The sequence below is a fragment of the Struthio camelus genome, chromosome 19 (assembly GCF_040807025.1).
Source record: "Struthio camelus isolate bStrCam1 chromosome 19, bStrCam1.hap1, whole genome shotgun sequence".
Taxonomy (NCBI): Eukaryota; Metazoa; Chordata; class Aves; order Struthioniformes; family Struthionidae; genus Struthio; species Struthio camelus.
Window position 1 is genome coordinate 8604646 of NC_090960.1, and position 24379 is coordinate 8629024.

The 24379-nt window shown below is 44.4% G+C and overlaps 1 protein-coding gene across 3 annotated transcripts in view; it reads right to left on the bottom strand.

Annotated features, from left to right (window-relative positions):
- RECQL5 (RecQ like helicase 5) overlaps positions 1 to 24379 on the bottom strand; it is a 41219-nt gene that overhangs the window by 5260 nt on the left and 11580 nt on the right. For all 3 annotated transcript variants that reach the window (XM_068914148.1, XM_068914147.1, XM_068914149.1), the window contains 7 exons: positions 4826 to 5053; positions 3202 to 3301; positions 2654 to 2690; positions 1805 to 1863; positions 1586 to 1662; positions 994 to 1087; positions 370 to 510 (listed from right to left, as the gene is read on the bottom strand). In XM_068914148.1, the coding sequence (XP_068770249.1) occupies positions 370 to 510; positions 994 to 1087; positions 1586 to 1662; positions 1805 to 1863; positions 2654 to 2690; positions 3202 to 3301; positions 4826 to 5053 (736 nt within the window). The remainder of the gene's footprint in view (positions 1 to 369; positions 511 to 993; positions 1088 to 1585; positions 1663 to 1804; positions 1864 to 2653; positions 2691 to 3201; positions 3302 to 4825; positions 5054 to 24379) is intronic.

Here is a 24379-nt window from a genome sequence, read left to right on the forward strand (position 1 = left end):
GCCATAACCTGGGATGGGCTCTAAAACCAACTCATCATCGTAACCATCAACTGAGCCATTAGGAAAATGGTTTGGTTGAAGTCATAGGCCCACAGCAAGGAAGTAGACAGCATCCTTGGTTAGAGCAAGATAAGAAACGCTTATTGATGTATGGCCTGCATGTAAGTTATAATCACTAATAGGAACCAGCATGACTAGTTGTTCTTACCTCAGCAGCTTCAAGGACAGGAAACAAAGGGTGACAGGGAAAGCAATTCCAGTCTAAACATACAGCTATGGCCATACAAAGGACTTTTTTTTTTTTTTTTTTAAAGGGGAGAGCCATACCACATTATTCCTTCCTTGTCTATCCCATCCGTACTCACTCACCGAGTAAACCTGGGATGCAGGGAGGAAGTCCTCTTCTGCTGGATGTCCTGACTTTGTCTCCAAACTGCTGTGGCTACCGGTTCCTGACTCAAAGACTGTGAACACCTCTCCTTCTTTTGAGGCCTTGTTGATCTCTGCTACCTGAAGAGAGAACGGAAATGCTCTCCAGTGGCTATAAGCCTTGATGTGTGCCTGCCTCTGTACGTATTGAAAGCCTTAGTGGCAAGACATGTGTCTTCCCTGGAGAGACACCTATCTCAAGGATAAGAGCATCCTGAAAGAGACTTCTGGCAGCCAGTTAATGCAAACCAAGGTTTCTCTATTGTCAGTGATAGTCTGAGGAACTCCGCATTCCCTTTATTGCTACACCTAGATGATATCTGAATAAGCTTGCATTGATATGTAGTTTTCCAAAGCCTATGGGTTGAAGCCAACAAAGACGTGAAGCCAGTGTGATTGTGGCTCCTCCTGGAAACAGAACCACGAAGAAAGATTTGGAAGACATCCAAGGCAAAGCAAAGCTGCTCCTTTGTCTTTCCTGCATGCACTCTACCATATTTCACCATGAGCTGAGGCCTCACCTTGTTTAGAGGTCAGGGAGCAATAGCAGACCTAGGGCCCTACCTTCTTTAACACAGTTGCCTTGTATGAGTTAGCCATTTTACTGGTTCGGAAAGCTTCATACTCCAGCTCCACAGCACAGGCGTGAGGGTCTGACCTGTAACATAGGCTGGGGTGATTTCTGGCAAGATACACTTCTACATCTGCAAAGGGAACACTAATGCTTAAACATCTCCCAGAAAGTATAGAAAATTCACCCTCTTTGGTGCAAGGATAAGTGATAACTCCTGATTAAGGTCTAAGATATACAGGGGTGACTTGCTGGGAAATGGAGGGGGTGATGAAAACAGACTTAAGCCTGTTCAGACTTAAATTCTCTTCTTCAGTTGCTGGATTTGGGAAGTACACTATCCCCATCTTGTGGGACAGAGAGGAACTGTGACTCCTAGATTAAACTGAATTAGCAGAATTGGACCCAGGAATCCTCATGTCTGGTCCTAACATCACCACAAGAAGAATGCTGTTAAGCAAAACTACATCCGTGGACCCAATAACTTAAAAAGGTATTTCCTGAGAATGGTGATCTCGCTTACGATAGGGTAGGACCCATGTTAAGGGATCCAGTTTGCTACCCCTTTTCTCTCTTATCTCATACCCTTTTCCTGTTGCTGCTGGAACTTTCTGGTTATTGCTCAAAGCTTCTTCCAGTATCTTCAAGCAGTGTTCCCGTCCCTAGGAAACACAGGACAGTTAGACATGCTCTATGGAAGTCACAGAGCCCCTTCCATCCCTGAAGGAATAGGAATGGGGAAGACGAAAATCTTTGCTCTCCTTTGCGAGTCAATTAGATTGAATGTTAAATAGCCTTTCTTACCTTCACTGTGAGCTTAGAGATTCTCCTGCTGAAGGCATCCTTCAAGGGACAGTCTGCACCTACCAGAGAAGAGATATTTGGGAAAGATGCCATAGCAGGGCCAGGGCTGATGGAGAACATCTCAAATCTCGTTAGGAGGGTGCTAATCCAATACTTCTTGGCATGCTCTTCCCTGCATAATCACCCCAAGGGCCACTACAATCACCCCTTTAGCTGGAGAAGCTATAAACTCCAGAAGAGCAGGCAGAAATTGAAGTGAGATTTCTCTCTCTCTGGATGGGAACGTCTACTTTGCTAGCTAGCTTATGACTGGCAGCTCTCCAAAAACTCCCCATCCCACGAAGCACTTTTTTGAGACATCCCAGTTCTTAGGAAATCCAACTCTTTCCCTCCTCCCTGCAATGGCAACCAAAATTAAAGAGGCTGAAAAGAGTAACATGAACAATCAGGTATTCATTTACAATAGTTTAACTGTGTTGTTAGACAGGGCTCCGAGTAGAACAGATAAAAATGGCAAAGTTCCTCACTAGTTTCCATATAGCCCAATTGGTTAACGCTGCACAGCCACTGCAGAAGAGAGAGAGAGCTAAAAACCCAGAAGAGACAGGGTTTTCCTTCTCTCTTGCTCGTTTACAAAAGTTGTTCAGAGAGATGCATTCCATATCTTCACCCCATCCAGGACTAAGCTCAGATTGATCTCCTCCAGCCAGGCTTCCACAGCCAAAAACATAACCTCTGTGCTTAAGGATTGGTACCCGCAGTGTTGATGCAACATAAATTACATGCAGCTGCAAAATACAAGACGCCCTTCTTCCAAAGAAAAGCCACTCTAAATCAAAAGATATTTACTTGGAGGAACAAAATCTTCCTTTTCTGGTTCTTTGCCCTGGAAGAAAACACAGATCAGTCAAACACTTCCATCCCTGCAACACACATGCAGGTCTAGGAGCACACAAGAAACTCTTTATCTCCCTGCTCCAGGGAAGATTAATGATGAAACTATGAAGGGGTTGAAAAGGCATCAAAATGGAGGAAGGGAGGCAAAGGATGGAAATCAAAGCCAGAGGTCCAGAGGAACGTACAAGAGAAGCTGAATGGGGGAAGTCTGTTTTTACTAATATCAAAGATGCTAAAGACAACTGGATCCTCTTGATTAGCACTGCTGAGAGATCAGTATGTAATTAGGTTGAGTTCCTTCACATTTCAGGATTTACCCAGAATACAGAGAGCATGGCAAAAACAGAAGTAATCAGTAAAAATCAGAACAAGCAACAACAAGATACAGTAATTGACTTTCAGTAGTGCCAGGAAGCCTTTTTTATCTGCAACGCAAGCTCACAGCACAGAAGCTAAAAACAAACCGCTTGTGAATTTCTTATAAGGGGGCATCAACTCACTTTGCGCAGACTCATCTGCTTTTTGTAGAAGTTGTTCCACTCCCGTTTCCGATTTTCTTCATTGACTTCATCTCCATTCCCGCTGCTTTCTTCATCATACCTGGATAAGGCAGAACAAGAGGAAAAAACATTCCTGCAGGCAGATGCAGCATTAGTTGGTAGGGGCACAGGCTTTGGAAAGCCCGGGTCATCTCAGTATTTACAAAGAAGAGGTATTTCAGATCCTTTCTGAACAAGTCATAGCCCTTAGTTTTGCTACCATCCCTCAGCGTGGGCAGTACTCCCCTCCACAGAAATTCATGGGATTAACAGCAGGTAACTAGCGCTCTGAGAATGGAGGGCTCCATTTCAGAAGCTCTGCCAGCTTCTCCCATGGGGTCGAGCAGTCACGACTGCCAGCTGCCCACCTTCTCTCTCTCTCTCTCTGTCTCAGTTGTTACTGCCCTTGCAGCAGAGATGACAGAATGGGCACATCATCCATTCTTCAGCTGCTATTGTTCACAGACTCGTTTATTAAATGAAATCCCCATCACTAATACTCTGAAATGTTGCACCTTATTCTTCCCAGATGCAGCTCAAGAGTTTACTGCCTTCTACAGCTCTCACAGCCAACACTTCCAGGTATCACAGATCAGAACTCTAAGACTCGTGACTAGTATAGCTTCCGAGGAAAAGCTACGGGCGAGTCATGGAGAGGCTCAATAAACCAAGTGGCAAACTGTGTTGTACAGCAACAACACTGGCCGTGACTTCTCAAGTCCTGGAATCAAACACAGACTCAGGTCATAAGTACAGAAGTTTTCTCCAACTCAGCTGGAATAGCCCGAAGAACAAAGCTACAGTTACTCTCCAGCTGTTTAAAGTAAAGAAGAGGGCTAGGCCAGGCTGCCATGCCTCCTGGCAGAGCTTCACTGGCAGTGCAAGCAGGGAAGATTGCATCCTGCCTGACCTGCACAATGGCTGCAACCCAGCCAGGCCACCTATCTTTGCTTTTTAACATGAGGATTCTTGTGGAAAGCAAGGAGAAGAGAAGTTGTCATCTCCACACTGCCAAGCATTTTACAGAATAAGTCATGATTTCCACTGCACATCTTCCTTTTACTGTCAATCTGCTAAGGAGTCACTAAAATTTAGCAATCTGCAGAAGAATCTGACACCGGCACCCCATTACATCATCTGTGATGGCTAAGTCATCTCAATGGTCCCTCAGCTCGCTGGCCCCATAGAGAGCAGTACTAAGCCAGGAACAAGCTCTGGGACATGTAATGTTTTGCTCTCATCTCTGTCTCAATTTAATCGTTTTTTGTTCTTGTGACTGTGAGCAGGGGCTAAGCCCACTTACTCCTTTCAAAACTTTCAGGTTAGTTTCTTGAACCAGTTACATTCTGCAAGACAATTCTTAGGTCAATCAAAACAGCTTTTGGCTCTCTGAGGCATGTATTTGATCAAGGCTGCCAAAGCACGTGGAAAATGAAATTCCAGCTCCTGCTGCCAGAAAGTTACAGGAAAATACCACCACACAGAAACATGTGCTGAAAATAGGAGTGGCAGGTCCTGCAGCTGGAAGATGCTCTCCTCTCTCAGACAGCTCACGTGAGTTGAGTTTGAGCTACCAAATACAAACCTACTAAAACCTCTGCAACCTCTTCTCCCTCCTTCATACAGCTCTGGATCATAACAATCCCAGGAGGAACCCGTGGGCCCAATGCAGGTTTTGCTCCAGCTGTTGCTGCAGCGCTCCAGTGACTCCAACTGCCTTTTCACTGCCCCTGGGTTCTTGCAGTAATCGCAGCACTTGTTACAAGGTGGAGTGACATCGCCAAAGTACTTCGCTATGGCAGCATGGCGACATCTAGGAGACAAAAGGGAAAGTGAGCTGGTAATTATTTTCATCGAAGTCCTCCAACCCCCAAGCACAAGTTGTCTTTTGATGAAGACTTGAGTCTTTTTTGCCTAGAGAATGCTGATTCTAGCATAGGGACATAGGGATCAAGCCCTAGAGCAGAACTGGGGTTCTGTTCCTGGCACCCAGCTCAAGGTCTCTGTGCCCTCCTTTCCTCAGGTATAAAACAAACAGAGGCATCAATCTCCTCTACAAAACGCTTTCAGATTTGGAGATCTAAAAAAAGTGTGATGGATTAAATACGCAGCTATTAATTCTGCGTCGCTGGCCAAATATATTCCATGTGCACCCTGTCCAATCAGAAGAGCTCTAACATAAATATGTACAGAAGTCATTTTGTTCCCTGCACCCAGAGTTTAGAATATGCCCGTATATTTCACATTGGAGAGCTTCTAATTTTATAGTTTGTGGTTTGAAGGAACAAATCTATGTTTGAATAAGCAGGAATGTACATTAAGTCACAGAAATAAAGTCTGGACTAAGGTTAACAGGGAGCACTAGTCAGAAAAGGAGGTTTGGGTTCTTGACTTGCTTCAGATCAGTGGTCAAAGCTCTGCTAAAGTCCAACATCCATGAAAACTGGTGATGAAAACCAGTCCATTTGCTCATACAATATTGCACAACCAGTCCTACAAGCCTTAGCAAATTAGCCACATGAAGATGATTAGCTTTTTCCAAGAATCTTCAAAGATTTCTGGCAGATATTAGTGCTTTGGGTTATGTAAATTAAAAAAAAAAAATCAGTGACAGATACATGCTCATTAGCAATACAGGCAAGAAGCAATTTCTTTTCCAGATCACCCCCTTAGTTAAACAAGTGAAGACAACTGTGATTTTGGTAGATCATGAAGAATCAGGTAGTCATTTTTTTCCAGAAAGCTGGCGGAGCGGAGAAGAATTTTTTTTTTTATTTAAAAACTTTGATTTCACAGCAGAGGTGGCCACTTTTCTCTTAATTAAAATCCTGATACCAGACACACAGAGACACTTACTTCACCAGGCATTTAGCGACCAAATCGTGCAGCCAGGCAGCAACAAGAGTAACTTTAAAAGAGAATTATTTTACTGCAAGAAAGATCAAAGTGGAGATTTTTCTTCTCTACCAAGGATTGCCCTCGTTGGCTTAGCAACTTGGTGTGCAAAACATTTCTGTGTGTGTGTGTGTGTGTGTGTAACATGACTGCATGTCTATCAAAGCATCACAAACAAACCCTGTAAAGGTCTGCACTGGCTGTTGGCTTATTCATTCCGATGGCCTGGAGGTTAATTTACCAAGGAGGAGAGCGAGCGAAGCTGCAAAGCAGCAGGTTCCCCCCGACTACCGTCGCCGGAGCGAGAAAAGCGTGTGCTGAAGTGTGACGGACTCAGCACTGCTCAGGTAAGCAGCACTGGAACAGGCATGACGTTGTGCTGCACGGGGTAAGGCCCTGAATGCCTAGAAAGGGCTACTACAAAGCTGGCTTTATATCCCCCTGCAGAGCGGCACTGACTCACTCTCCTCTTGCACTCAAAGAAAGAGCTCCTTTCACGGGGCAGGGAAGGGCCGGGGGGGGGGGGGGGGGGACAACGACACATTCGATCCCCTTGTCCTGCCTTTCCCAAAGAACTACTGGCGCTGCCTGTCCTGCCAGTGCAACGTGATAATAGAAATGTCAGCGAGCTGCAAGTCAGCTTTTTGTTCCCCGGAAAGAAAACAGGCTGGCATTCTCATTAGTCCCTGTCTCTCTCACACACGCTCATCCAAATTAGTGTTAACTGAGGCATACAGTAATGGTCAGGCCTTCTCCCCCCTCCTACAGCCTACTCACCACGCTTATGCTGGGGAGAGACACCCATATGCACCTCTGTTCCCTAAAGCCAAGGGAGATGTCCCCAAGGGAGTGTTTTGGCAGAAGCAGAGATCAGCTCTGAAGTCACTAGAATTTAAAGCTTCTGGCTTATCAAGCATGTGAAACCAAGCCATTTTGGTCCAGCCTCCCATAAGTGCCTGTATCTTCATGAAGAACTACCCAAATCAGGGCCACCACCTCACTTGAGGTGATGGTATTCCTGAGTGGGGTCACAAAGGAAATTCAGCTGCAAAACTGAGACCGCAGTCCCAAAACAGGTGTCAAAAGGCCACAAATAGGTTCACCGTTAGGAATGTTGAGGAGCCACTTCATTAATGCTTAACTGAAGGCAAGAGGTCCTGAGACCTAGCTAGTTATACATTGACACAGGGTGGGAAAGCTTCCTGAGTCATAGAAGCAGCTGATAATGCGTGGGAGATGGAGATCTGGTTTACATTAATTATTGGCAGTTTGCATTGTTATGCATGTCCTAAACTTATTTAGTCCTTTAAACATGCAATTTTATTAGCTGCCTTCCCCGCTCTTCAACAAGAGTACGTATAAGCTGACTATCTGTCTTTAAAATATCAAAAGAAAATCATTCTTTCATTCGAGAGATCCTACCCTAGTTTTACATCATGGGATAGGATGAAAAGCAGATAACAATCAAGTTCTGTTTAACGTGTTTTTTTCTGTGGCAATACATTTCAGGAAAGTGCTAAACTAACCATATGGATGTCTGCACCAAGCCTCCTTCTGGTACTACTTGCTGTTGTATATCAGACAAAACTGTAGCCCTATTCCTGCAGTGCGTACAAGCAGATGAACCGTCAGGGGAGAAACAAAGTCTCGTGCCTCCTAAAAGCAGCCATGCCTCTAGCAAAATACACTAGGAAAAAGTGTTCCCTCTTGTGTCCCCCCCAAAGAAGGGTTCCCAGCCTCGTGGGAAGAGGTCCCTGGAAACACAGCAAGTCTTGGACTAAAGCCAAGAAATCAGAGCATTAAAAAGACAAAAATCATACAAGGACAAATTATTTAAGTAGATGCCAGTTGCTGAACAAAAGCCATCTAATAAGCTCTATCAAAAAGAAAGGCAAACTATGACGCTGATGAGGTATTATCATTTTGCACCTGTCTGAAGGACTGCATCCTCTCTGATACTGCCTGAACTTCAACAGTCCTCTGAGACAAGACAGCGGGCATCAGCTGTCCCCAGTAAACAAAAACCAGGCACAAGCGAGTAAGTGACTTGGCCAAGGGCACGGAGCGATTTCACCCCCTGCAGCATCATCCCTGCTCCCGTCCGCGGCAGACTGCGCTGCGCTGTCATTGCGATTTCTTGCTCTGCTCCTTCAAAGAACGCAAGAGAAAGGCTCCTTCCCCGGGAGTCGGAAGGAAACTGCGCAGCATAAAGAAAAGTTAATTGTTTTAACACGCACCCAAACTATTGCTAAGGAGAGATTCAATTCAAACCCCACTCCAGAAAAAGCTATAATTAAAGGGAAAAAGAAGAGACTTTGCTAGGAGGAGATGAACAGAGGAAGCGAGCAACAAGTGCTGGCACTTGGGAGCTCCGGGGAGTTTGTACCAGGGGCCGGCTCAGCTTGTGGTGGCTCCTCGCCGCCAGCCCTCCCTCCCTCTCTGGCACACATGTAACATGAAACTTCGTATCTCCAGGACGACCAATAACAAAAAAAAGGCAGAGACAACAGCTGGCTGTCAGCAGCGGAGCAGAGAGGAGCCGAGCGAGGAAGGAGACACAAGCCAGGATGAGGGGAGAGATGACGTGAAAGTTTAAGAAGACAGAAAAACAAGAGGAGAAGAAAGGTCCCGTGGCACGGCTGGGGTAAGGCTGAGCTATTGCTGCTGTTCGTTCAACCGTAGCACCTTAACATTCAGCTAGTTAGCAAGTAGCTGGAGCTTCTGTAGCTCTTTTGTGTGGTGAACTGCAAAATCAGCCATTGAGCAGAGCTTGCTAGCCTGAATTTATTTGCAGGGGACACTCAGGGGCGAAGGTGGCGAGAGAGAAAAGCTTTTAATAGGATTCCAGAAAGCCATGCTGCAGCCGCACTGCTAACAAAAGGACCCAGCCTGCAGCCTTGCATTGCTCCTACCCCAAACACTCAACAGCAGCTCACAGCAGGAGTAAGCAACTTTTTTGCTGATTAGAAAGGCCGTATGCTATTTTCTGTTGCTGTTACAGAATTTGACCTTAAGTGATAAGCAGGGTCTAGCACGGGGCATTCTCTGCAGTCGTGTTTTGGTGCATTAGTACTTAGTTCGGACGAGAGCCCTGCCCTGTACAAACAGCGTACGTGCCGTTAGAGAGGAGCTGCCACCACAGGTGAACGCATGTCAAACCAAGTGGGTGCCAGCCACAGCATTTCCCCAGAGCTCCTCCCACCTGGAGCTGCGCTTTATCCCCCCAAATCCTGAAGCAAACAGCTTAAAAAACAAACACTGGCCGGGGAACTAACATACTGTGCAAGTTAAGCATCTGTGTCCAAGAGAAATAAATGCAAAACTTTTACGCAGCCTCTAAAGAGAGCGTTAAAAAAAATCAGCTAATATATCAGGCACAGATGCTGGTTTACTATTCAAAACAGCATGAGAAACCACTGCTCAGAGAGAACATACATACACATCCATGGTCTGTGGTTACTTAACAGTAACAGAAGACTGTAAGGCCTGACTGCACCGAGAAGGGAAGGAGAAAAGGAGAAGGAGCCCCCAGATACACGAAACTACCCACTGTCAGCCTTGAGTTTCCATAGAAAGGCGTCCTCCAGCCTCACTCCCATCTCTGTTTGCTGCTGGGTGTGGGGAGACCCCATTTTCTCCCATTTATTCTGTTCTGTTTTACTCTGTTCTCCCAATTACTCTGTTCGGAAGAGTCTTGCAGCTCCCAGCACTGAGCCGAAATGCTGTGCCTCTTCCAGGAGGAGCTCAGGCATCCAGCTGTTTACAAACAGGCAGGGAGAGAGGCAGAAAGCCAGTTCTCCTGGTGAGATGCCTTCCCCAATCCCATATGTGCCCATATGGAGGAATGTTAAGGATCAGGTATTTCCACTTCTCTCCAGTCCCATTCTTGTGGAAAGGAGGGCACATCCTTCTGATGCACACCTTGTACGAAGATGGACTTGGAATTGCCTGCGTGAGAACCTAGTAGTTAACCTAGTAGTTAAGATCCAAGTGCCTGCAGTCTAGCCCAAGGTTCAAAGGGGACAGAGGGAAGTTCCCACTCTGCTAATGAAGGGTCCATAGGTTGGTTGTTACAGTTAAGATGGTGTCTCAAAGAAAGGGCAGGAAAAACAAAGTTTAGGGGAAAAAAAGGGAGAGAGCAAGGGGAGAAGGCCAGGGGAGGGATGCAGAGAAACAGGCCAAGTTTTCCTTGCCGAAAGAAAATCTTAATGGGTTTGGCTGCTGGGGGCTCATCGAGCCACAGCAGCGTGCGTATGTGGGGGGGAGGAATAAGCAATATGAAACACATGTCTGGATAAAAGAAGCAGGACATGGCTTGTGTTACAGCTGTCACTGAGCTGGCTGAGTGAAAAGCAAAAGCGGTTGTGGGAGGAGAGGTACAAAATAAACCCAGGTTGATACAGCAGATCTCTTCCATAACACAAACCCTTAACAACCAACCAGCAGGCTGCCCACACAGCCTGCGGAGGGCCAGTGAGCAGAGCTGCGTACCGGGTGGCAGAGACCGCAAGAGCGCTGGGTGAGGCGAGCAGCAACCATCCCTCACTTCCATGCAGGCTCCCACCACCGCCCTGCACAACCATGCCACAAGTCTTACGGCTGATACAGTTCAAAACAGCTTCTTCTGAGGAAGCAGCTGTTGTGTCCTGCCGTTTTGAGTTCCAACACTCAAGTGGTATCTGTACTAAGATTAGACCAACACATTTTAAAAACTCAGAAACGCATACCATGTCTGAGATCTACCGAGCAGTCAAGGACAGGACCCAGAGGTGGTTGAATGAAGATGGAGAAGGTATTTCCAGCACTCTCAGTGGGGCTCCAGATGCCTCACCTCAAACACCAAACTGTTGATAGAGTCCAGTAGGTTTGTGAAGTAACTATTTACAAAGCCTAAATAGGCACACAGTTACTTCGCTGTCAGCGTGCTGGGAAATGGTTATTTTGCTAATGTCAGAATAGACTTTCAGGCTAAATTCAAGCATCAGCGATGCTTGGGCCTAAAAAAGTTCACTTGTAGAACAGCTACGGATTTATTTTTAAAACTGACCTTTTCCTTTCACTGGATAACACACCATGGCTCTGTGCCTTGGTTTCCCTAGTTCTTAAAAAGGGGACTGGTAGAGAGGAGTTGTCTCCTGGGGTTTTGTGGACTTGCTTGTTAGATGGAAGGGAGAAAGCCAATGGGCTCTGTAGAGGTGTAGAGACTCTAAGCTCAGTGCCCCTGATGGGTACCCTCAACTTTTCAAGCTGTTATTGCAGGGCATTCAGTACCTTTTTATGTTAGTCTAATATTAGGTTGTAGGGGAGGAAAGACATTTACACTGCTACCTCAAAACCAATCTCCAAATAGTGGGTGGCAGAGATGACAGGGTGTTTCAGCCAAATGGCTAGCCAGCCAGGGCTGCTTTATCATCTGAAAGAATTTGTAGCCTTCTTTTCCAGACCAGCTGACAAGGTCAAAGCTTTTCTCCCATGACATTCAACTGCAGTTTACCAGTTTGGGTGTGTGCTGTTAAAAATTGAATTCTCTTGATACTGGGAACTATTTTCATCTGCTGGGGAATGATTATAGGTCTGTCTGGCTCCATTCACTCCCATTTTAGGAAAAAGGGCTTGCCTGTGAACCACAATTAAGATTCATGTGGCTGGTCAACTACAGTCACGCCAGCAAACGTTGTACTGACAATGACAAGGGAAAACCGTGCACCAATAATAACGCTACATTTCTATAGCCCTTTTCTTCTCAGAAGCACGTTACAGACTTAGAACAATAAACAATCATGCAGGGATTACTGCATCTGTTGCCAAAATGCATCTGCCCTGTAACACCACCTCACAGCCCAAGACTGTTGTAAGGACAGGAAGCACTGCAGACCTTATCCATCTGAAATCAGAAGCACGTCTCAGGAACCAAGAACAAAGTTGGTAGGCTTAGGAACTGGCCAAGACTTGGGGCCTTCATGTTCTTAAGAAATACGGTCACAGCTTGTTTTCAAGTCTTAGACCAAAATAAAAAACATCCTCTTTCCTTCAGCTGCTCAGTACCCTCCTTCTGTGAGGGCTGGGACTGCCTTATGAGATTTCCTACCAAATCAGGTACTGCAGTCCATGGACACTTTCCCATCCCTGCATTGGTCCAATTTCAGCCAACTCATTTGACTTGTCTGAGTGAGAACGATACACAGCATTTGCTTCTCCACAACCAAGGAGCCCTGGAAAAAAACAGCTCTTCAGTGAAGATGTTGTCCTGGCATTCTGCTTTCATGGGCACTTCAGGGAGGCTCAACTTCATAAGGTCTCTGGAGTACTGCTGACATGGGGAATGGGCACTGTGGAGGACATCAAATTCACCTTCACAGGGACTTGCTGCGTTAGCACTACATGTGTTGGCAGCTTCAGGCCACTACCAACAGATTCCCCCCTCCAAAGCTTCATCTCCTGTTTTAGATTACAGAGGCAACAGACTCATGAAAGCAAAGCTTCTTGGGGGTAGTACAGTAAAACCAATGAATCAGGAGGTCACATCAAGAGAAATAAAACGCTATGGGGCATGACTGGGTAAGCAGCAACCAAGAGTAGAAGCCATACGTTCATCTACTTTCATCCTAAATGGGCTCGGTGACTGAAGCATAACAAGCAGTTAGCAAGCAGAGGTCATTTCATTTTGTAACTGTAACAAAACCAGGGACTTTCTTTCTTTCTGTCTAAACATCTCACACCATTTTGAGACTTGGACACAAAACAATTAGTAAATTGAACCTCTGATGGTGGTTATGTATCTTGCTGCTTCACAGAGAGGAAGTCACACAGCAAGGGGGATGGCATGACTTACCCAAAGTCACACAACCGCTGAGCCCGTGGCAGGCCCAGCACAGTGCCTGCCTTTCCTAACTTCCAGTCTTGAGGCTTAACCACAAACTGAAATTCATGTTTGTCATGCTGAAATAGGCTGCTGAAATGCCACCATGGTTATGACTAAACAAGCGTCTCATTCCTCAGCAGGAAATTTAAGCTCGCCCGCTCCCTACAGTTCTTTGATGCACCTGCCCAGACACACAGAAAGAATGTAGCTTTCCAAACCAAAAGCAGGGGAAAAAACTGCTTAATTTTCATCGGTTCCAAAATACTGATAGCAATTTGAGTAGCTTAAGGCAGACAGAGGGATGTGGGACCCATGTTCTGTAGTCATCCCAAAGCTCTTTTTCTTGGTTGAAGCACAGAAGCTACCACGTACAGCTGGGTTTGCAGTACCAAGACACCCTGACCAAAGCTTTTGTCTTGGATATCTAGAATGAGGCATTTTCATAAATGGCTTTATTCTCAGAAGGCCTGAGCAACCAACGTCTTTGACTGCTTCAGTATGCCCCAAGTCCATTAAAACAGATCAGAAGGATAATCTCAGTGCTATTATGGCAATTTTCACAGCTTTATTCAGCAGGCACAGCAGGGTGAATATGCATTAAAAACAAATATTAGCACTTTCTGGAAATCTAACTCTACAAGTGCCCTGAATGTAAGACGTGCTTCTTCGGTTTTCAATGATAATCTAATCCTTGCAGCTAAGCGGCACACCTGCACGCCACAGACATCCCCCTGCATTACTACCACGCTCTCTCTTTACAAGCAAGGCTAACAACTCACGGAAAAGTCTGCCTTATTTTTTTCAAAAAGGAATAAACCCAGATTAAAAGATTTGTTTTATTCTCTCCCCTGCCTGGCTCTGCAACATGGAGGGGAGCAGAGAGGTTTCATGATCTAGCCCCACTGGCAATACTGGGTGGTTGAAATGTTTTTAAAAAACAGCCACAAGAGCAAGAGAAAACAACTGAAACTACGGATTTCAGACTGCCGCAGCACCCCAGCAGGAACTTCCAAACTGCCTGCCACAAGGCATCAGCACTGTGTCACTTTCTTTTCTATGCAAGTTTGTCCTCTTGCCTCCCTTCACCCTATTTTCACTTCTTTTTATCTCTGGCTGCAGCTATGGCAAGTTAATGACATTAGTCTGACAATGCATAACAAGTTCCATTGACTTTACTGCCTTAACAGCCATGTTATCTGCTCTGGAGGAGCACAGAGTCGGTGGATGTATTTTTGAGGAAGGACAATGGGCAAGGATTGATTCGCAGATGAGAAAAACACAGGCAGAGAATTATGTTTGCTCCAAACCTCACAGGACCTGTGTGGAGCCCAAGAGTTTCCAACAGAACTCGGGGGGCTGTTCTAAGGCTCTAGAACAACAATCCAGTCTTAGAAAATAAACCGTCAGTAAGGCATACAGCCCTAAGTTTCAAACCATTTTAAGACTTTTCTATTTTAATAATAATCATTACAGTTACTGCTTCGCCCAAATCTCCTGCACCACCTGGCATCTACTGCTCTTGGCAACTGGGAGCTTACTTGAACATAGCATAATGAAAAAAATGAATTATTTCTTACAACTCCACTGTGAAATCTGTAAGTAATGTTATCACTGTTGTGTTGTAGATGAGGAAGATAAGGCAGACGCATGGAAACAACTGAAGTCGCATGGTCAGCACTAGCTTACCCTCATGCTAATCTTTAGAGTAAGATCTTGGTTCTGCTGAAATTGATGGGAATAAGATCACGATCAAAACTAGTTCTGAGCAGAGACTAGTCACAAGTAGAATGGAAGATACAGAAGTCCATGAATGCACCTAGCTTTCCTGGCGGCTTTATACTTGTTGGGGGGGGGGGGCGGGCGGGGGAGGGAGAAGTGATTTATTCATCACCCTTTTGCTGCACTCCACAAGCAGAAATCCCAAAGCAGTGCGAGCCCCTGGAGCCAGCATACAGTGAGAAGTGCAGTCGGGTGGAAAAGCACGTGCAGATCAGAGCCTGCACCACCAACTGCAATTCAAACTTTCTCCCTGAAGAAGTTCAAACCGAGGTAAACAAGCAACATTCCTTGCAAGTTTTGGAACAAAAACTGCTTCACTTAGAGCCAGATAAGGCACCATGGGCAGAGGAACGTCCATTACCGAGAAGAGAGAATCAAGGCAAGCTCCTATCGTTTTAGACTAGGCACTCTGTTAATCCACACGGAGCTGTACACTTCTGATCAGTAATTTTATATTTTACACCCAACCTGAAGAAGGCTAGTACTTATACTTGCTGCTCCTGGTGCAGCCTAAAGCATGGTATGAAAAGTTAGAGCAGACTCCTTTCTAGCAGAAATACTAGGCAGGCAGAAATACCCCCAAGGGGAAGAAATATTTTTAGAATGTTATAGCCAGAAATAAATAAATAAATAAATAAATAAATAAATAATATATATATATATTTAAGGTTTTCTTCTAGAGCCACGAGCAAAAAAACACAAATCGCTTCACCCCTGCCTGCACTGCCATCTCTTGAAATGGAAACAAAGTTGGAACTTGCTGACACAAAGTCCTACACCACTGTGCAAAGCAAAGAGCAGCAATTTCTGGAGCAGTTCACTTGGGGTGTGGCAATCATCCGGAAAGAACTATTTAACCCTAGTCTCAGAAGTGACCTTTTCAGGGCAAAAGGCCACAGCTAAGCCTCCCTGCTAAGTTGCACAGAGATCTTTCTGTGGGGCTAGCTTTTCATCCACCCCCATGCCTAAGTCAGCTGGTTCCGATTTTTATTCCTTAGCTTGGGTTTAAAAGAACAAAGAAAACCCTTCCTGCATTGCATAAACATACAAAATGTAATTTTACTTGGCACTGTAGTAGTAAAGCCCAGCATGCAAAGAAACATCCAAGGTCTCTCTCAGTCCTCAGTGTGTTTAGAAAAACTGAGCTCCAAGCATCCATTTGTTTGAGTAATCAAACCAGATGTGTGCTAGTGAACTAGCTGGCTTACTCTGGAAGCACCGTCTAGGTCTTTTGCCTTTGTGTTATCACCAAAAAAAAGGAAATTAAATTGCAATTTTTAAGTCCCATAAAACCGTGTTGACTATTACAACACGCACAAGCGTGACATAAATGAAATGAAATTTAATGACATAAGAGCCTTAATCCATCTGCATGTCCAAAAGTTTGTTTTAGGCAAGACTATGCATATTTCCCAACAATCTTCTATTCCACTTACTGGCTGAAGTAAAATTTGAACTTCTGTAGCTCTCCTGCAAGCTTATTCATTGCAGTGCCTTGCAAAACTTTGCTTAAAGGGAGGCAAGAACAGCAAATATTGGCGGCGAAACTGAGGTATCTGACTTTGACTAGACTAATAACATCAATTAGCAACAGTTCCTGATGATCATTCTCTTTGAGACTAAACAAAGTGTAACGTTACTGAGCAGGGCAGGAAAGACTATCTCCACATGGCCCTGGTAGATTCAGTGGCTTTTGTTTTACTCATCACCAGCAGTAATGGATGGACATCCACTCTTCAACTTACGTATTACTCCATTAGAACAGAGCGTAACCAAAAAAAAAAAAAAAAAAGGAAAAAAGCTACACTTAGTTTAGCATTATAAAACAGTCCTCTAAAAACCTTGAAAACCATTCAGCTGTCCCCGGTAAACACACACTTTAGCTTTTAATATCACCATTCAGTAAGACTGGTTGATAAAACCACAGTTTAATGGTATTATAAAAAGGTGCTGAAGCAAGCACCTTACTTTTTGAAGAGGCTTTCTGTAACTGGAAACAGAGAGTCTTCAAAGGGTTCTACTGTATGTTACTCAGTAGAAAACAAGTGAAACCTATGTACCACCAGAATACAGTATTTGGAACACAATTTGAATTAGAATCGCATGGCTTTCTGGAAGACAATTGAAGCACAATCGAAAAAAAATCAATTATTTTCACTGGGGGAAAGCCAAGGGCAGCCACTGTCCAGTTTTAACTCCCTGCTTGCTGGCATAGGTGTACTTTTAGAAGAAATATCTTATTTTTGCCTTTGTGTAACTGTGCAACTGTCGAAACAACCCTCAAAGCCAGTTTTTGAAATGAAAACAGTGCCAGAGCATGCAGACAGTTAATAGTCCTCCTCCTTAGCTACTGGGAGGAAGGACTGAGACCAGATAAACTTGTTTTACTTGTGATCCCCAGTGAGCTCTATAAGAAGGCTGGCAGCTTCCTAGCATTAGTCAGTGAAAAGCTTTATTCTCTCTCCATTTGTTTTTTTCTACAGCATAAAGCCTGAAGAGGTTGAGCCAGAATGTCTTCTGAAGGCTTTCTGAAGGAAATGCAAGGCATTGGTGAGAAGCTGCTCCTTAAGCTCCAGAAGCTGCCCAAGGCTGACCCTGTGGAGATTGTGTCCTTTTGTGTGATTCTTCTGTTTATTGGTGAGTTTATCGGTGGAGGCAGAGGGGCATCCGAATGTCTCTGCTCTTTTTCAGGGGCAGCTTGCTCTTGGTCTCTGTTGATAGGTCATGTTATCAGCAGTTGTTTTACAGACTGTGCTCTGAAGCCCAGTTTAATTTCTAAGTCAGTTTTCATGTTCAGTGTGCATCTCTGCACACATGCAGAATATGACAGGCAGCAGTATAACTCCCCCAAGCTCCCTTATTCAACAGCAGTATTTTAACCAACCCCAGGTTGCTGCAGTGTTTTGAGGCAGAGAAGATGGTTTGTGACAAATGGCATTAGAGGACCTCACTGCCATGCAAAGACGCTCAGGCTGGGGACTCCAAGTGTCATTTCTGTGCCTAGTTCAGCGGAAGCAATATGCTTCAGATGAGTGTATTTATTCGCCTCTGGTAACGGCAAGACCCCTCCGGCAGCCATGTGGAGATGACGTGGAAGGAACAACAAAGACCTGCTCCGGCAAGGGGAACCAAGTTTGTTCAAACAATGGGAAAACAACCAGGAAGGAAGGCAGGCCTTCCCCCCTCCAAGAGGTACAGTTTGCTCCCAGGCGCAGTGCCAGAAGGAAGGGTGTGTATCCACCGTGGACACTCCTCCCCAGGCTGGAATTCAGACACAGACACACCTGCCTTTTTTTTTTTTCTTCTTTTTCCTTTTTTTCATAACTACAACTGGTTCCCCGCAGGGCTGGTTACCTGGCAGCCCATCCACAGACTTTTAAGGAACACATACACATATGCGTAGACATGCACGCACTCTTACACATTTTGAAGGATTAAAAATGTCATCCTTTTCTCCTCCAGACAAACTAAGATACCGCTCCCAATTCTGACCATTATGCCTAATGTAGAATACCAGCAGGTTAACTCACTGCTTTACAAAGCAAAGCCCTGTGCCCAAAGTATCTGTTTGCTCTATGCTAACAGAGCTAAATATGGAAAAAAAAAAATAAAGCCAGCTCAGTCACAAATATCTATCATCATTAAAGGGCAAACTGCACCCACTCTTCAGAAACAGACCTGCCACAGAAATGCCAGTTTGAATAATTAAATCCTCTCTGATGCAACTATGAGGAGACTTGAATCTCCGTCCATTCCAGACACACAACTCTACCTAACTGTTGCATTTCATCACAGAAACAGCCACAAGAGGCAGGTAAAGATATGCACCCACACAGCTTGGCACATATGATCATGATCTTATGATCATGAAATATTCAGTAATGACGACAGGAGTTTTGTGTGTGTAATGGGTGAACTCTGGGCCCACAGTCTGGAAAGTAAACTTCAATCCAAAACGTATAACTATTAAAATTCTCTACTTTTGTTATTGTATTGCCTACAGATAAACATATACCATTTCCTATATGGACACTTTTCCACTTGCCCAGAAATAAATGCAATAGTCATGGTAATTTATTCTTTACAGTTGCAGAAGAATTTCCCTCTGCCATTTCCTTAATTTATTTATTTACCACTGGAAACAAATCTAAAATTACTTGCTTAAACCTTTCTTCACTGGGCCTGCCCTATCTGCCCGTCCTGAATCTTTGAACCTGTTGGCTGATTTCAGCAAGTTCGACAAAGCAACAGGAACTTTTATCTTTTGATCTCTTCCAAGTATCCACAAAAGGAGACATCTGGGTAGAGGAGAGAGATCCAAATCAGTGTCCCCGCTGTGGGGAAGGCAGTATAACTAGCCTCTTAACCATTACAAGCAGCCAGCTAGCCAATCAAGAGAGGCACTAGCAAGGCAACCAACACCTATGGCTCCTGCTAAGACCTGATATGTGCTGACATTTGTCCAGCTAAATGGATAACAAATACAAGAGGGGAGGAACTTGGAAGGCGGAAGGTAAAGGACGCAGGGTGAAAATCAGCAAGAAACCAGGCTTTGTTAATTCTGCTGTTCATCAAACAACTTAGAGGAGATGTAGGGTTATTCTCCAGTGATTCCTTCTATGTCATGAATCAATAAATCAATATCTTCTGCTTTTCTTTCCAGGTACTGTTCTGGTGATGATGATTATTGCCTGCAGCTGCTGCTGCTATAGCTGCTGTAGCTGCAACGGACATCCCGACCACAGACGTAGGAAGATCCAAGTCCGCCCAACTGCCCATCCATGAGGTGTAACAAGAGATGACACGACCAAGGACACGCATGGACATCATGATTCAGTCACATGGGAATGACTGTCTACGCTAACTCATTGAATATGGCAATAACAATATTAATGAATATGACTCAGAGGACCAGAAATCACAGCCTGGATTTCATTCTTTCTGTGACAGCCACTGCTGGGCTCCGTGGTGTGACCACCAAGGTAATGCTACTTTACCATCCCCGTCTCCCTCAGCCAGGGTGTAGGGGGCATGCATGGACACACGCTACCAAGAGAACAGACACACTTTCCCATGACAACCTTACAGGTAGGCCAGCCAAGGATTCCCTTTGTGACCACGGAGTCACAAGCCAAAGCAGAGAACACAAACTGCCACATGGCTAGGCAGCCCCTACCCTCTTCACAAGTGACTCATCTGAAGGATGATGCTGGGCACTAGCAAAACCCAGTAACATCACTGGGAGGTGCACGTGCTCAGCACTTCTTGGATGAAGCCCAAACCTGCTCTCTCAAAAGCCGTGCACAACAGAGCACAGACGTCTAGGTGAGATGACTGGTGAGAAAACACAAGAAATCTTGGACCTTCTGAGCTTGACATGCCGGCTGAGGGGCTCTGAGTGCAGCCGATTACAAATGCTCCCTGCTTTTTTTCCTCAGTGTTAAAAGGATGTGAAACTGCCAAAGAGAACAATTCGATCATGTGCAATATCAGTTGTAATCAGTAAGATGAAGGCAAAAGGGGAAAACTCACAAATGGTACAGTTTAATTTGATTGCTCTACTACTAAACATGCTCTCTATCACCCACCCTCTAGGTGGTATTCAGATCCTTCAGGAGTTCTGCTCTTTCTGCATATTGCAGGTGAATGCTCCTTTCAGAGCATGGGAGTCACAGGAGATGCACAAATCCATATCCTTACTTGAAGAACCTGTGTGCCTGACTCCCTGCACTGGGTACAGTTTATTTTAGTGGACATAAGCATTATGCTTAAGGTATGTTTATTCGCATACACCAAGACATTTCACAGGAGTGACACACAGTATGGTGAGCGTCACTTCAGGGTATATATGCAGCAGCTGACAGTTGGCGTTGTGACAAAGCAGAGCCAAGACTGGGCTGCACAGCTGAAGTTAACAAGCGCAAATAAATCCCCTTTCCATTCTGCAGCCACTGTGTATGCTTGGTTTGTACTTTGGTGAACTTCAGAAAGGGATTTCCCTATGTACAAGGCTACAGCACAGGGAATGACTTTCATAACTGGGACAGAGAAACAGAAGAACATCATACTGCACCTATTCTGTAAGCCACTGGTGTTTTTTCAGCCCAAAATAGATAGGCCACAACATGAAACCAATCACCTTAAAGAGAAGGTATAAAAAGGACACATGCATGTAGATAAGCCATCTTCTACCCTTGTGTTCATATTGCTAAACCTGGAAGAGTCAAAGGGATTACGCATGTATATACCAGAGCCAGCATCCAGCTAGAGAGAACAGAATCATCAAGTTTTTTAATGGGCTTTTAAATACTCTTTACACTTCAGAGGAGCAACACATAGAAAACTTTGTAAAGAAACCTCTTCTTTCTGATGCCTGCGCTTGGATTAGTAAAATGAACATTGCATCTGTGTGTGTGTGTGTGTGTGTGTATATATATATATATTTTTATTTATTTATATGTATATATTGCACTTTAATTTTTTCAAAGAAACTATATTTAGGTATTTTGCACCTTTGTAAGGCTGCGCATTGGTATAAATCTGCAGCCAGCAACACAGAGGATAGTTTAAAAATTAAGGAAAAAAGAAACTTCTAAAGGCGACAACATTACTTTTAAATTAAAAAGTTTCCAGCAGAAGACAGGGATGTTCTTAAGAGAGCAAAGATCTGATACACAACTTGACAACTGTCAATAAAAGAAAGATACCCAGAGCTACTGCAAGCGCAGACTAACAAAGCACTGGCCTTTATTAGGCCATCTCAAAGCTTTCACTCCCAACAAGCATGTTAGGGTAGGATAAGCTCAAGTGTGTCATCAATTTACTCTAATCAACATTCAGAGATGCATCACACCATAACCTGTCAGAGATGCTGCTTTTCTCATTTCATTTACAGACAAGTGACAATCAAGGATGTCTCAGAACCCCTCTTTTGCAGGAGATGGGCTCAATTTAACAGACCTTTTTTGTTTCTTAATTATATCATGAGACCTGTGAAAGAACAGAGCTTACTTTCTTCCCTAGCTTGTGCTAGACAGTGCCAGCTGCAGGAATTAACAGGATCCCACTGAGAAATGTTTCAGCAGCATGGAATGGGCCTGTGCTAACAGAGTCAGAAGGAAGCTCTGTGAGTTGGAAACGCACCAATGCCTGACAAGCTGCTGTCATTAGGAACGAGCTTAGAGCTGCCAGGCCTTATCTCAACGTGAAAAGTGACAAATACTTGCTTGCCAGTCACGCTACGTGTTAAACTAGTGACAGGCACCAGGCAGGAGGACAGAGGAAATGGTTCCTCTCTTATCTCTACCACTGTTAGTTCCTGAATTAGAAGGAGAAGATAAACACAGCAGAGTTAGAAAAGAGAAGGGGAGAAAATCAAGCAAGTCTCTAAAGAATGCAGGTGCCTTTCTGGAGCAGAGGAGCAGCCATCAAGCATGGGACTCCACAGAGTAGGGTTTCCACACACTTGCCAGGACCTCACTGAAACTCTGCTTAGCATTTCATACTGTTATACTCAGTAGGACTATTCATACACTTGATGCATATGCATAAGTGTTTGGCTGCTTTGGGGTCTGCCAACTTCTTGCAAGCAAGAGATAAGGTTGGCCTGAAAGATGCCCAGCAAATCTCCATTCACTTTACTGCAGTTCTTCAGTTTCTGTTGACTAGAAAAACGTGAGCCAGTCTCCGAGCCCGTGCACACCACTCACACAAGCCTTAGGTCTTTTTGGCTTCACCCATTACCCACATAAAGGGACCTGAAACACCCCAAGCACTAGTAAGGCTGTATTTTCTCTGTTTCAAAAAGGAAAGAAAGATTCAGAAGAGCACAGACTAAGGTAAGACTTCTTCAAACACAGCAATTTCTGTACACATTGTAAAAGATGGAGCGAGCCTGGAAGTAACTGCAAGGAGATACAGTTACTTCAGTATGACAATACGACCACTGAAGTAGTTTCTTCGCATGAGAAACCCAAGGCAAACCTTGAGGCCAGCCTCTCCAGCAGAAGCATTTAAAGCTTTGTGGAATAGCTTCTACTCAATAACATCATCCTTCTGGTTTCAAAGTGATCTGCTTGGCTTGTATGTGTGTAGAAGAAAACTTATGTCACATCACACTCTTCTCCTCCCACCCATATGTGCACCTCTCTCCAGGAGCTTTTTAATTTGCAGCACCTTCACTCTGATCTTCCTCAGTTAAGAAAGCAACAGTGAGTCCATTTTATTACAGCTAACAGCAGTGCAAGGCTCTAATGAATTTACCTCCTTAAATCGTCACGATGAAGTTTGGACTAGAGGGCAGCCTTGTTCACAGTCTCTTTTTAGAAATGCCAGTCTCTTAACTGAGTTTGCAGTACAGATACAGCCAGGGAACAAAGCCGTTCTCTCCACAATATCCTCCATTTGGAGGATGTAGTGGGCCTTTATAGGCACTAGGAAGGTTTGGCTGGAACAGATGCATGCAGGCATAGAGAAGAAAAAAAAAACATTTAAATCACAGGTAAATTAAGCCTTTTTAAGTAGGCTCAAGGCCTTTGATTAGATTAGCCACACCTTTGCAAGAAAGCCAGCTGTTAATCATTTACTGCAGTACAAACGGGCAATTTCTACCCTTGCTTTGCAAGTCTCTGGATGCAGTGAGAGGGTCCTTGCCACAAGCCAAGATCTTTTGGAGCGGGTGCAGAGGAGGCACCAGAGGAAGTGCACACTACAAACACAACAGCTTCAGGTATTTATAAGACTGCACACAACTCTCCTATTTCAGGAGACTAACTGTAGTTAGAGAAGAGAGAGGAACTTTCTGGGGTGTACAGTCACACAGGGTTTCTGGCTTTGGGTCTGCTGAGCTAATATTGAGGCTTTTCTGTTTAGGCTGCCTCCTTTTTAAAGGAAAAGGGAGCTATCTGGAACAGCCTCCTTGTTCTGTATGCCTGTTGGTTAAGGACTGGGCAAGGTGATCTGCCATTGTTCCAAAAAACAAAGCATTAACTGAATATTTTGGCTGCACAGAAATAAACAAAAGCTTCAGGAAACTGAAATGTGGGCTTGTACTCCTAGTCACAGGTGACTTGTTGAGGATGAAACACACTTTGCATATCGAATCCTCTCCTTTCATATAGATATTCAGGATGCAGAGATAAGAGGCAGCAAATGAGGCCTAAACATTTTGAAATAATGAACCTCTCTTCCTGAGTTAGGTCTGTACGGTAATATTTGAGAGAGAGCATGAGAAATACTCTATCTGTCCTTTCACTTCAGAAGCATCTAGCATGGAAGCTTTAGTAAAACCACAAGATGCAAAGAGATGCTGGATGTTCTTTAGAAAGCTGACAGTTGGGTCATTATGCAAAGTATCAGTGAAAGAGCAAGTGTGTATGACCCACTGAGATCCCAGTTTAAATTATTACTGGACTTAAGAATTCACAGGAGCACCCGACTTTCATTTTTAGACATCTTTCCATGGGTATCAACAAGGTTCTCCCCTTGAATACCTGTCTTTCATGTGTAGGCTGTGCAGTTTGTAGAGATGAAGGGTTCATACTGAACATACTGGGAGAGACACTCAATTATTAAAAATATGATAAGCTATAATTAAAACAAGTC